The sequence below is a fragment of the Microchirus variegatus genome, assembly GCF_963457635.1.
Source record: "Microchirus variegatus genome assembly, chromosome: 2".
NCBI lineage: Eukaryota > Metazoa > Chordata > Actinopteri > Pleuronectiformes > Soleidae > Microchirus > Microchirus variegatus.
The window spans coordinates 9,845,964-9,859,382 of NC_139803.1; the positions used below are offsets into that span (position 1 = coordinate 9,845,964).

General features: G+C 38.8%; 1 protein-coding gene across 1 annotated transcript; it reads left to right on the forward strand.

Annotated features, from left to right (window-relative positions):
- Nucleotides 1-3,554: 3,554 nt before the first annotated feature.
- Nucleotides 3,555-6,587, forward strand: abhd11 (abhydrolase domain containing 11; the record flags this gene model as incomplete). Its single annotated transcript, XM_083910078.1, has 6 exons — nt 3,555-3,687; nt 4,744-4,879; nt 5,298-5,471; nt 5,686-5,856; nt 6,103-6,284; nt 6,452-6,587. The coding sequence occupies exons 1-6, from the start codon at nt 3,560-3,562 to the stop codon at nt 6,585-6,587; spliced, it is 927 nt and encodes a 308-aa protein (XP_083766204.1). The 5' UTR covers nt 3,555-3,559.
- Between the last annotated feature and the right edge of the window lie 6,832 nt (nt 6,588-13,419).

The window sequence follows — 13,419 nt, forward strand, 5'->3', positions numbered from 1 at the left end:
CTGACAAAAGCAGCAGGGTGAATTCTGAAGTGTTTCCAACAATATTATCTGCTTATATTCAGCCAAATGCTTCAGAACTCAGTGGACGGTGCTTCACAGTGCAGATGGACAATGACCCAAAGCAAACTGCAAAAGCAACCAAAGAGTTTTTTAAGGAAAATATGGAATGTTATCAGTCATTCACCTGACCTGAATATGATTGAGCATGCATTTCACTTGTTGAAGACCAAACTGAAGGGAAAATGCCCCAAGAACAAGCAGGAACTGAAGACCATGTCAGTAGAGGTCTGACAGAGCATCACCAGGGATGAAACCCAGTGTCTGGTGATGTCTATGCCTTCCAGACTTCAGGCTGGAATTGACTGCAAAGGATTTGTAACCAAGTATTAAACAATGAAAGGTTGATTTATGATTGTTTAGTTTGTCCAATTACTTTTGGTCCCCTAAAAAGTGGGAGGCACATATAGAACGTGTTGTAATTCCTACACCGTTCACTTGATTTGGATGTAAATGCCCTCAAATTAAAGCTGAAAGTGTGCAGTTAAAGCACATCTTGTTCGTTTCATTTCAAATCCATTGTAGTGGTGTTTAGAGCCAAAGTAAAGAGAACTGTGTCGATGTCCAAATATTTATGGGCCTAACTGTATATGTGTATGCATATATATATATACACATATATATCTATAAAGGATTTCATCTAATATATATTTCTACTTAGACCTTTTTTGGTTTAAGGAGAAAGATTTGGTCTATATACATATATATATATATACATATGTATATGTATGTATTCATATATACATATATATCTATAGAGGATTTAATCTAATATATCTTTCTCCTTAGACATTTTTTTGGTCTAAGGAGAAAAATTTGGTCTATATACATATATATGTGTATGTATATATATATATATATATACACACATATATATCTATAGAGGATTTAATCTAATATATATTTCTCCTTAGACCAGAAAGATTTGGTCTATATACATATATATAGATATATATGTATACATGTATGTATGTATGTATATATATAAATATATATATAAATTATTGATCTAATATATCTTTCTCCTTAGACCTTCTAAGAATCTGAATATATATACATATATAGCTATACATGTATGTATATATACATATCTATGTGTATGCATATATATGTACATATATATCTATAGAGGATTTAATCTAATATATCTTTCGCCTTAGACCTTTTTTGAAACGTGAATATATATGGTGGGAAAATGCTTCTAAATGTGACAGAAGTCAAAGTTGCAGCCTCTAAAGTTGCATTTAGACAACAGTTAAACTGTCAGTGAAATATGACCACATATACACATTGATAACAATAATGTTCAATCATGAACTGGTGAGTGGTCTACTGAGGTAAATTGAGATGAGATGTTATATTTGCATCGTGCCTCTCTGATCTTAAAGACAAATATAAAACAAGTTTTCCTGTCACACACTGACTCTCTGCTCAGAAGCCTGGGATTTACCTGCTGAGGGTTTAGTTTCGCTCTGTGTAGCATGAAGAAGTGCTGGTATTAACCTGTCACTGTCACTTTTATGATAGACTATAGTTAGAGAAGCTCTGTCCATCATCCAGTCAGTCAAACATTAACTTTAATCTGGCAAAAACCAGACTAACCATAACAGATGATTTTGTATTATTTGACCAAGTGCTTATTGAATGTTTTTGTCTGTCTCTGCAGTTATACAATCTTCAGTTGGTGCCTGTACCGTTTGCTCCCGCGGGCCCCTGTCCCATGCCATCACCATGGTGACGACTCACTGTGTGCTTTATCCCAGCAGACTTGTCTCCCATAGCAATGAGACAATGAGTTGTTTGGAGACTCGGTGAGGAACGCCAGGTTGTCCGAGCCCCATAAACTTGCAAAGGTTTGTTTTTATGCTCCCGTAGATGACGTACACATGAGCAACAGAATCTTCTCTATGATGCAAAATTAACTAGAAAACATTAATCTGTCTGTATAAAAAGAGATTATCTGAGGTGAGGAAATACCCAGACAGATAAACCAAGTGTGTGAGATAAAGGACCTTTGCTCCTATTCTACTCAAAGAATTATTAATATCAAGCCGTACAGTGCTGTCCAAAACTTTGAGATACTCTTATGTGTAAAGTATGTTTTAAATAACAATATTTTGAATAGTTTTTTAATATTATGCCTTTAAATACAAGCTCAATTCTCAGTTCTCTGCAGTTGATTTGTTTCCACCTCGTAAAACTTGCCACAGAGTTTATTTGTTGATTTATTCCGTCCTCATATATGATCCCAGACGACATGGAGCTCTTTAATAAGGATCTCACCGTCTGTGTTATAATCTTATTGTCATGACTTTGGGAGCAAACACTGAACCTGTAAATCATAAATCTCACTTAGTTGCAAAGACCAGACATTATTATTATTAGTGGTAGAATGACGACAACACTGTGGCCTTTTTCTGAGGTGACAGAGCTGAGTGTGACGAGGAAGACGTCCATGTATGGAAGTATGGAAGCGCCACAGTATCTGCTGTGCCATGCAGTCATGTGTCTTTCATAAACGTCCCAATAAAGTGACGAAAGACTGATAACTGTGTGTGTGCAAGTGCAGTGCGGGTGAAGTCAGTCCACATCACAGCACTGTGGCGACACCGAGTGGCTGCTAAAGGTAAATTTATAAAGTTTTTAGGGATTTAAATCCAGTTCATTGTCCTGAAACCTGGGGACTGCATGTAAATAAGTCATAAAGTGGCTAAACATGAACTCAAATACAAGTATTTTTTGCTCAGATGCTTTTTCCTGCAACTTGAAACCTTTACTGTACTATAATTTATGTTATTATTTTTTCTATTGTTTATTTATTTATTACATTGGTTATTGGGATATTTATTTTTGGATGTCACGTTAAATACCCAAGACTCTGAAACACAGCAAATGTGCTCATGGCAGTTCTTTTTTACTTATTTAATAAGTAATTTAACACTTAATTTTCAAAGCATTTGTTTTGATTTCCATACAACTTCTAATGACCATATAGCACATTATATACTCATCCTTTATTTTTCTTATTTTTTTATCGTATATCATTGCATATCTAGTTGATTCCTCAATAAATGAAACATTATTTTAAAATTATTAAAAGAAAACCTAAGTAAAATCATTTGATTTAAAATAATGCATATTCATCTCTAAGTTTATATCCTTGTCTATAGTAGTTTTGATCCACACTCCGTACCACATGGTGGCGGTAATGCGCCAAACCATTGATTGCCATCCGCCATAAAAAAAAACTCAAATAAAGAAGAAGAAGAAACCCTTGTGCCTGAAAGAACAAACTCGGGGAACAAACACCAACACGCCCCGTACGTCTGACGTCATGACGCACCTTCTCCATCAGCTGTTGACAGACTGAGCCCTTTTCAATTTCGACCTCCGGCAACCTAACATGTTTTTTCGCCGGGTCTCCTCCATCAACGTTGCTCGTTTTTAAACTCCCATGTTCTTTTGTTGACCGCCTGCTAACGGAGCATATGCTGCCACTACCATGAGTGCTTTGTGTCGTCTGATCCGGAGAGGAGTGCTGAGCGGCCGGCCGCTGTGTCATTCATTCCCCGGGCAGCAGCAGCAGCCTGTCGGCGGAGCTGCAACGGTCCGAACCGTCAGCTCATCCAGGTAAAACCCTGCTAGCTTCCCGGCTAACTGATGCCCTCTAATTTGGTGTTGGGTGGGGAAACAAGCGACACTACAGCAGTGTTTATACTCTGTTCAAACACAGAATGTTGTTCCCGTAACCGCTAGACGTTATCACCGTGTCGTGTTTTTGTTTTATCCCGTATTAACGGTTAACTTCACCGAGGTAGAGCTTACGTAAAGGACATTCAGACGTTTGGCTAGCCGGGCAGTTGTTAGCTAACTTTATGGCCTTTGATTATGACAAACCCAGTATGGAATATAATTATTGAGCATCACAGTAAAGCCAGTAATGACACCGTTATTGTTATTTAATGCTGTTAATGCACTCAAGAGGAAGCATAATAAGGTTAATAATATATATATATATATATATATATATATACACACACAAATAATACATAATATTTAAATAAGAAATGCATACAGTGGTTCAATAAAACAGAATAATACATATTTACATTTAATATATATATTAGTACTGCCACTGCAGTAGTAGTACTACAACTACTACTACTAATAATAAGCAAGAAAAAGCTAAAGCTATTAAGGCTGCAACTTTACGATTATGTTAATGATGATGTTTTAACGATTTCTTTATTTTATGGAGCAAAGAAGCCAGAAACTATTCGTTTAAGAAGCTGAGAAATCAGAAATCTTGTTTTAATTCCTTTAAAAAAATCATTTATCCTTCAGTAATCGAGGGATGATTGGTGAATCGAGAAATTGTTTCAGCCCCAAAAGCAATAAAACAAGATAAAAAACTGTATAAAACGATTGTTTTAACAAATAGCCAAATTGTATGAATGGATACATTTTGTATTAACAAATAGATGTATATTGATAATATTTCCAAACACCAAACCATTGAACAATGACCACAACCCTCTCTTCTTCTTTTAAACTAAATCTTTAACACTCTTGAATTGTATTTAGTTTGCACAGATTATTTACTGTTGCTGTCTAAAGATGTGATGAAAAGAATGATGAAAGATCTGTTTCTTTTAATTTTTCTTTCTTTTTTTTTTTACCCCACAGCCCAGTCAACTTGACCTATGATGTCTTCGACGGGAAGGGAGAGAGCACTCCTCTGGTGTTCCTTCATGGCCTTTTTGGCAGTAAATCTAACTTCCACTCTATAGCCAAGTCCTTGGTTCAGCGTACAGGACGGAAGGTAATGCAGCGATGGAGATGCCGAACCTACTATTACAGAAAAACAACATAATTTTGACGCGTTAGAGTTGGCTCTAGCACAAAAGCGGACAAAGGAGTGGACACAGTCGACCAGTTTGTTGTGGTCCTGTCATTTGATACACTTCCTTGTTATTGTTCCGAGACTGCAACTAAAACAATGTTTTTTATTCATGGATTCATCTGTTGAAAATGTTCTTGATTCTACTGTTTCCGCTAGAACAGGGATCTGCAACCTTGAGTATGGAAAGATGAGTAATTGTAGAATCTCATCATCTGATATACAGAATACAGCTGTTGTCGTCATTGAGCCAAACTGTTTTGTTGTATGTTTGCTTTTGCAAATCCGGTGCTGCTTTCCCACCTTTTCCAAGTGTCCTAACTGTCCTTTGACCAGTTAGGTGCTGACTGTAGACGCCCGTAACCACGGCAACAGCCCCCACAGCCCCACGATGTCTTACGAAATGATGAGCGAGGACCTGAAACACCTGCTCACTCAGCTGCACATTGAGAAGTGTGTCCTCATCGGCCACAGCATGGGAGGGAAAACGGCAATGACGACAGCGCTCATGCAGGTTTGCAGTCGCCAAATGTCACCATGAATTTAACATGACGCTACACTGAATGTCATCTCACCTTTGTCAGTGTACATACGTTCCTGTCCTGTCATGTTTGCATTTAAATAACTCACCTCTGCTCCACATGCCTCACCTTGATGTCATTTCTAGTTCATCTTTGTGACTTCAACAATTGACTTCCCTCTCTTTTTCTCTCCGTCTGTGTTTGCAGCCTGGTTTAGTGGAGAGCCTGGTGGTGGTGGACATCAGTCCAGCCCAGACCACCACACGTAGGACGTTCCGGAATTACATCCAGGCCATGCAAGAGATAAAGATCTCTAGTGACATTCCGCGGTCCACTGCCAGGCGGATGGCCGAGGATCAGCTGCGCAGTTTGGTCAAGGTCAGTGAAGCAAGTCCAAAACAGCTGCTTCTAAAATACTAAATCTGGCTGAGTGGTGCATCAAAACCTGTCTTTTAGTTCAACTTTTGAGGGAAATACCTTGCTTTTAAGCCATTACCTGCAAATGTTTGCAGAATGGGCTTAAATGATTAAGCTCGCAGTAATAAGCTAATATAAAAATAAAGTGAAAGCATTGGTTGCAGCCGCTTTAAATTCTGAATATAAACTTGTCCTTCTGTCCACCAGGAGCACTCGGTCCGTCAGTTCCTGTTGACCAACCTCGTGGAGGTGAATGGACACTACGCCTGGAGGGTCAACATGGAGGCCATCGCCGCTCACCTCGACGCCCTCATGAGTTTTCCCAGCTTTGACACCGTCTACGAGGGACCCACGCTGTTTTTAGGTGGAGCCAGCTCTGCTTATATCAGGTAAGCACAACATTTTTATGTTTGTGGAGAATTGAAATTCTTATCCCAGCAATTAATCTATTTACTCAAATGGCTGTGACCTTGGTCAACTGCATTAATCTTCCTTTTTCCTCATACACTGCTCCTGTTCTCCTTCCTCTTCCTCCTTGCTCTCACTCCTGACGCAGCTCCGACGATTACCCAGAAATCCAGAGGCTGTTCCCTTATGCCGACATCCAGTACATCCCGGACGCGAGCCACTGGATCCACGCCGACAAACCCTTAGACTTCATCAGCTCCATCATCTCCTTCCTTCAGTCCTAGCTGCCTCCTCTCGTATCTACACCTCAGAACTTTATTTTTTAAAAACGTCAAGCACCCGAGAGCGTCCAGCTCGCCGCAAGAGGTGAGAGTTCAGCAGCTTCAGGCGAAGCGAGCAGAGCGGGGTGATGACGAATGCCGATGTTTGCAAACACTGGACCAAACTTGCTCTTTTACAGCCAGTTCTTACCTTTCAACAGTGTCAAAATATAGTATGTTACGTGTAGTTTAGTGTTGTGTAGTTTACACAGTTGTTTTTTTTTAACTGTCTGTAGCAGACAGGTAGTGTTACGAGGTGTGTTTTGTTTTTCCTTTGACTTGGTAGACAGAAATAACTCATATCTGGGCTGTTTTGGAGGTGATTTACTCATCCAAAGAAAAGCTCATTTGCACTGTACTTCCTTTAGGTTGACACATGTATGCCAGTGAAAGTGGATTTAGGCCATGTACAATCTGCTGGACCAGAAGCAAGAGAGTCAGCCGTGAAAGAAACTAATACATGGAAAGAAATAAGACGTTTCCATACATCAGAAAGTTGGAGCAAAGTGGCTGAAATATTATCAGCGTCATATGTTACTGTAGGAATGATTTCTTCTAGAAATTTGAACCATTATTTTTTATCTGTAACTAATTCAAGGATGACAGTCATTGGACGGTTACTCTGTTTTGACTCGAGCACTGGTTATGTTCACGCGATCCTCTGTGACGACCAAGCTGAAACGCTCCGAAGCAGTATTGTTGTTTAACTTAATTTCCTGAACCTCTCAGGTTACAACTGGATGTGCTATTTATTATACTCCCTTATACTACTCTTCTGTCTGTCCGCCGTAACGATGTTGTGTCTGTGTGTTTTGGTCGGTCTAGTCGGTGTTTTGATGAGTTATTATCCGTATCTCACTTATCTTTACAACTTAGGAGCAAGGCTACTGTATAGGGGTATATCTCACTAACATATGCTGCAAATGATGTATAATGTTCTGTAACCATTTTTGTGTTCTGGTCTTTTCTGTTTCCATGGGTTTTGAATAGAACAGTCCAGTAGTGAAACTGCCATCTGTAGGAATAAGCAGGGTGTTGTGTAAATTTGTATGGGCCTCTTTTGCCGAGAGCTACTTTTCCATTTAAGTCAAAAAGAAAAACTTGAAATGAAAACCTTTTATTCTGCAGTTTCAAATGGCAGAGCTAAACGCATGAGGGCATATCCCCAATGTGAAACTCCATGTGTGCTACGATTAGTGTTTTATGTTTGTTTTATGTGAATCAAAGTCTACAGGGCTTTAAATCGTCAGACTTTCCTTCTTGAAATAGTTGTAGAAGCATCCTGTCTTCCTCCTCACCCACAGCAGTCAGGAGGGTGTGGTGGTGGTGAAAGCACATCCGACTTCATGCCCAATGAGACAAGAACATGTTGAAAGGGAAACTCAAATGTATTTGTTTAACATTGAAAAGCAAAGACGGTAATGGTATGACAGGGGAATGCATATGTTTCACTGTTCGCATGCACTTTTTGTCTCCGTTTGCTCCAGCAATGACACTCATTCTATATTGTGGCATATATATATACATTTTAAATGTGGGAGAAATGTATATATAAATATAAATATATACACAAGTGGATTATATATATGACTTAAAACATAATATAATATACAATAAAATGATGACAGTTGTAAACAAAGTTGTTGTGTGTTTTCCCTGAAAGTAAAAGTACAGGAAATGAAGGGTTAACAGTGATGTGGGAATGGTGGCTTACAAAATAAAAGTTTAAATAAATTATAGATCTTTACACATAAATAACATATACGTCAAAGATGCAAAATTTACAGGAATAAACTGGATATCAGAGTCTTTCAATGTTTACATTATGTGGGTTATAGTTATTCACTACAGATCATTTTTTTCTCACGAAACATAAGTCAAATAATGCAAACAAAATATCAATGAATCAATATTAATTTTAACATTTTCAATTTCAACACTGACTTAATTATCTACGTTGATACTTTTAAAATAAGGACTAAAACTGGATCCTTTTTGCAGCTTTTAAAAAAGGTGAAGGGGCAAAGAACGTCCAGCAGATGGCAGCATTTCCTACAGTGGTGGCTTTTCCTCAGTTTTTAATGTTTTTAACTGACTACAAATGCAGCTGCCCTTTTTTATTTATTCAATTAGGACATTGACATGGCTTAATAAAGCTACACTGATTTGAAGACCCTGGTAAACATTCCGTGACTTGGTACATTCCGCTCCTCCCCCTATTGTGTCGACCTATTTAAAATGTTCCACTTTGTGTTTACCACTGGAGCGGAACCTTCTGAAGATGTCGGAAGCGGAACGAGGACGAGGAACAGCGGGGACAAACATGTGGTAACTGCCGCCTCAACGATCCACACATTTTACATTTACATTACATTTTCTGTTGAAACTTTGTTAACTTAACATCCGACCTGAGTGATCCGATCGCAGGTGTTTAGATTACACCTGCTGCTGCTGCTAATGTGACGTCACTGCTCCACATGGAGCGATCACCGACCGTGTGTGTGTGTGTGTTGTCAGTGAAACTGTTTTCAAAAGCTAACTTAGTATTTGTCAGAAAATGTTCTCGTATACAGTATGTCAACAACTGTCAAAATATAAGCCGTCAAAAATGTTTTCGGATCGTATGTCGTCAAAAAATGTCAAAATACAAGCTGTAAAAAAATGTCGAAAGTTAAACTGTCAACGTTTCTTAATTTTGTATGTCATCCAAAAATTTCCAAATACAAACTTTAAAAACATTTCTAAAAATGTCCTGCTTCGTGTTCTGCTTTTTTTCTCTTCTGGATCAATGTTTCATTCGTTGTACTTGTACGCTGCACAATGACAAGAACGTTTGATCTAAAAATGTCACAGTATAGTATATCGTCCAAAATTTGACAAAAAATGTCAGTATATTATGTCGTCAAAAAACATTCAAAAAAGTTAAACTATAGCATGTCAAAAATGTCATAGTATAGTATGTCATCCAAAATCATCTAAAATGTCATATTATAGCATGTGGTCAAAAATGTCATAGTATAGTATGTTGTCCAAAATTTGACAAAAAAAATTTTTGTCCAAATTCCCCAAAAGCCGTACTATAGCATGTGGTCAAAAATCACTCAAAAATGTCATAGTATAGCATGTCGTCAAAAATCACACTAAAATGTCATACTACAGCATGTGGTCAAAAATCACTCAAAAATGTAGCATGTGGTCCAAAATCACTCTAAAATGTCATACTATAGCATGTGGTCAAAATTCACTCTAAAATGTCATAGTATAGCATGTCGTCCAAAATTTGACAACAAATGTTTTTATCCAAATTGACTAAAACGTCATACTACAGCATGTGGTCAAAAATCACTCAAAAATGTAGCATGTGGTCCAAAATCACTCCAAAATGTCATAGTATAGCATGTCGTCCTAAATCACTCTAAAATGTCATACTATAGCATGTCGTCAAAAATCACTCAAAAAAGTCATAGTATAGCATGTGGTCCAAAATCACTCTAAAATGTCACAGTATAGCATGTCGTCCTAAATCACTCAAAAATGTCATACAATAGCATGTCGTCCTAAATCACTCAAAAATTTCATAATATAGCATGTGGTCAAAAATCACTCAAAAATGTCATAGTACAGCATGTCGTCAAAAATCACTCAAAAAAGTCATAGTATAGCATGTCGTCCTAAATCACTAAAAATGTCATAGTATAGCATGTGGTCAAAAATCACTCTAAAATGTCATAGTATAGCATGTCGTCAAAAATCACTCTATAATGTCACAGTATAGCATGTGGTCAAAAATGTCATAGCATGTCGTCAAAATTCACTCTAAAATGTAATATTATAGCATGTTGTCAAAAATCACTCTGAAATCATTAAAACTGTCAAAATGAGTATCTAATTTGGCCAGTAGGGGGCAGGAAATAGCAACTGTTCAAATGGCAGTGTTTGTGTTGATATGGATTGATAAAAATAAAATGAAATTGTTTTTAATGTATTTTTCTCACGTTTCTTCACTCATTTACTGCAATGACCTCATGTTTACATTTTAAACCAGCTTAAAGGGACAGTCCAGGTGTTTTAGAAGCATGATTGAATCAGGCATTGACACTGTTGTACTGCTTTTCATGTGCTAACAATGTAAGAACCCAAAGCCTCATTTTAGTAAACAAGAATTTTCAACACTTCAAGAAAAAGATTCCCAACCCTTCACCACCTCTGCGGAGCCAGAACTACCTCGCAGTTGTAGAAGTGAACCTGCTGGACTCTCACAAACCTGTCAGGTCCTGCAAGTTTGGTTCTACAACTGCGGGGTCGTTCTGGCTCCGCAGAGGTGGTGAAGGGTTGGGGAATCTTTTCCTGTTTACTAAAATGAGGATTTGGGTTCAGGTTCTAAGTAACTGCTGCTTAAACACACATGAATTGTGCGAGCATCACACGCAACAAAAGTTGTTCTCAAGTCTACACAAATGTGACATTGTGGAACCCAACCTGGCAACCCTTGCGCTGCACGCAACCTAGCAGAAGCTGTGAAACCCAACCTGGCAACCCGCGCGCTGCACGCAACCTAGCAGAAGCTGGGGAACCCAACCTGGCAACCCTCGCGCTGCACGCAACCTAGCAGAAGCTGTGAAACCCAACCTGGCAACCCGCGCGTTGCACGCAACCTAGCAGAAGCTGTGGAACCCAACCTGGCAACCCGCACGCTGCACGCGACCTAGCAGAAGCTGTTGAACCCAACCTGGCAACCCGCACGCTGCATGCAAACCAGCAGAAGCTGTGGCACCTGACCTGGCAACCCTCGCACTGCACCCGAACCAGCAGAAGCTGTGAAACCCGACCTGGCAACCCTCGCACTGCATGCAAAACAGAAGAAACTGTGGAACCCGACCTGGCAACCCTCGCACTGCATGCAAACCAGCAGAAGCTGTGGAACCCAACCTGGCAACCCTCACCAGCCCACCAAAAAAAACTTTCTTTGGTGACCCTACTTTGCCTTTCTGCAACCCCCCCACTTCGCTCACACCACCACCACCGTTTCTTCGTACATACCACCACCATCACCACAACTCCCACACCAGTGACCCACACAACCCAGCCGTTGTGTAACCAATCAACCTTTCGCACAACCCAGCCGTTGTGTAACCAATCAACCTTTCGCACAACCCAGCCGTTGTGGAACCGAACCCGCAACCTTGTAAACCGCACTCCAACCGCAATCTTGGCTGAGCACAGAACCACTACACCAACAATTCCTGAAACAAATGGGGCTTTTCGTCTCATTTCAATGGTAACTTTGCATGTTGGCCCTTTACCAATACCAAAAGGTACTGTCTTTTGTGAGACTTGAACCTACAACCTCAGCATTTAACAGCAGCGTTCTTACCAAGTGAGCCACCAACACTTGTATAGGTTGTCTGTGATTTTTGACTCTTTACATTGAATCTTGAACTGAAAAGAAATAAGACAATGGTGGGAATTGAACTCATGACCTTCAACATGCAAAACCTGTTCTTATTGCAAGAGCCACTTGTTTTGATAAGGCACCCTTAATGTCATGTTATTCTTATAGGCCACGTAGAGGGCAGAGTTTTGGAGAAAGGGTATTTTTCAAAAAGGGTTTCCACCAACTCTGGCCTTCATCGATTCTTGTCCCTCTGAAGTTTGAAAAATAAATCTATTATTTCTTTGCAGGAATTGAACCCCAGTCTCCCACATCGTAATCCAGTGTCAAACACACTGAGCTACATACCTTTGTAAAAAAAATTTTTTTTCTTCTATATACTTTTGAACATGACATGATGAAACAAATTGTATCATCCTCTTTTCGATGCAAAACATGGGAGTATTTCAGGTTGACAGGTGGAACAGAACCTGACGGGGACAAAGTTGTTCGAGTCCACAAACCGTGAGGTTGTTCTGGTCCAGCAGGATGAGCTCAACAACCATAAAAGTACATCTCACTACTTCAAGATGAGAGTGGAGGTGAACCTGCCACCATGTGGACTGAACACTATTATGGTTGTGAACAAAACCACTGCACCACAAATTTGTGGTGCATTTGAGGATTTTTTGTGTTCTTTCAATCTTCACTTTGGCTGTAGAACTTTAAAATGTCTTTTTCTTTAGAAGAACCAACCCTGTGACCTCAGAACTTGATAGCAGCGTTTTCATCATCTGAGCGACCTCCTTTTGACTGTTTATATTAAATCTTGGCCTACAAAACATGATCATGAGATCTGAACCCACAACCTCAGACAACACAAGCTCTTCGTACTGAGGAGCGTCGCAACAATTTATTGGTATTTTTATGTTTTGTTTGGTCTGAAGATGTAAAATTCTGTGAAACTTCTTTGTAAGATTCAGATATTGAAGTCAAGTCAAGGGCATAGCGCCACCTGCTGGCAGCACAAAATGCTGCAGGTGGATTATATATTACTGAAAATGTATAACAATAAAATGATAATTGTCAAAGTTTTGTGCAGGAAATGAATGGGAAACCGTGATGCAGGAATAATGGTTTACAAAATAAAAGTTTCAATAAACAGATGATCTTAAGGAGTTTTTGTATAAGCATTTAATTTACAAAGACCAATATACAGGAGATGAGTTTAAAAAAAAATACATGGCTCATTTATACAACAGTATATATTTTTACACATAAATAACACAAGTCAAAGATGGAAAGCATTTGTACAGAAGAATATACTGCATTACAGAGTTTTTCAATATTTATATTCTGCAGGATATAACAACTTACAGATTTTGTAAGAATAAGTAACATCTTATGGTGAGACAACTGTTTTAC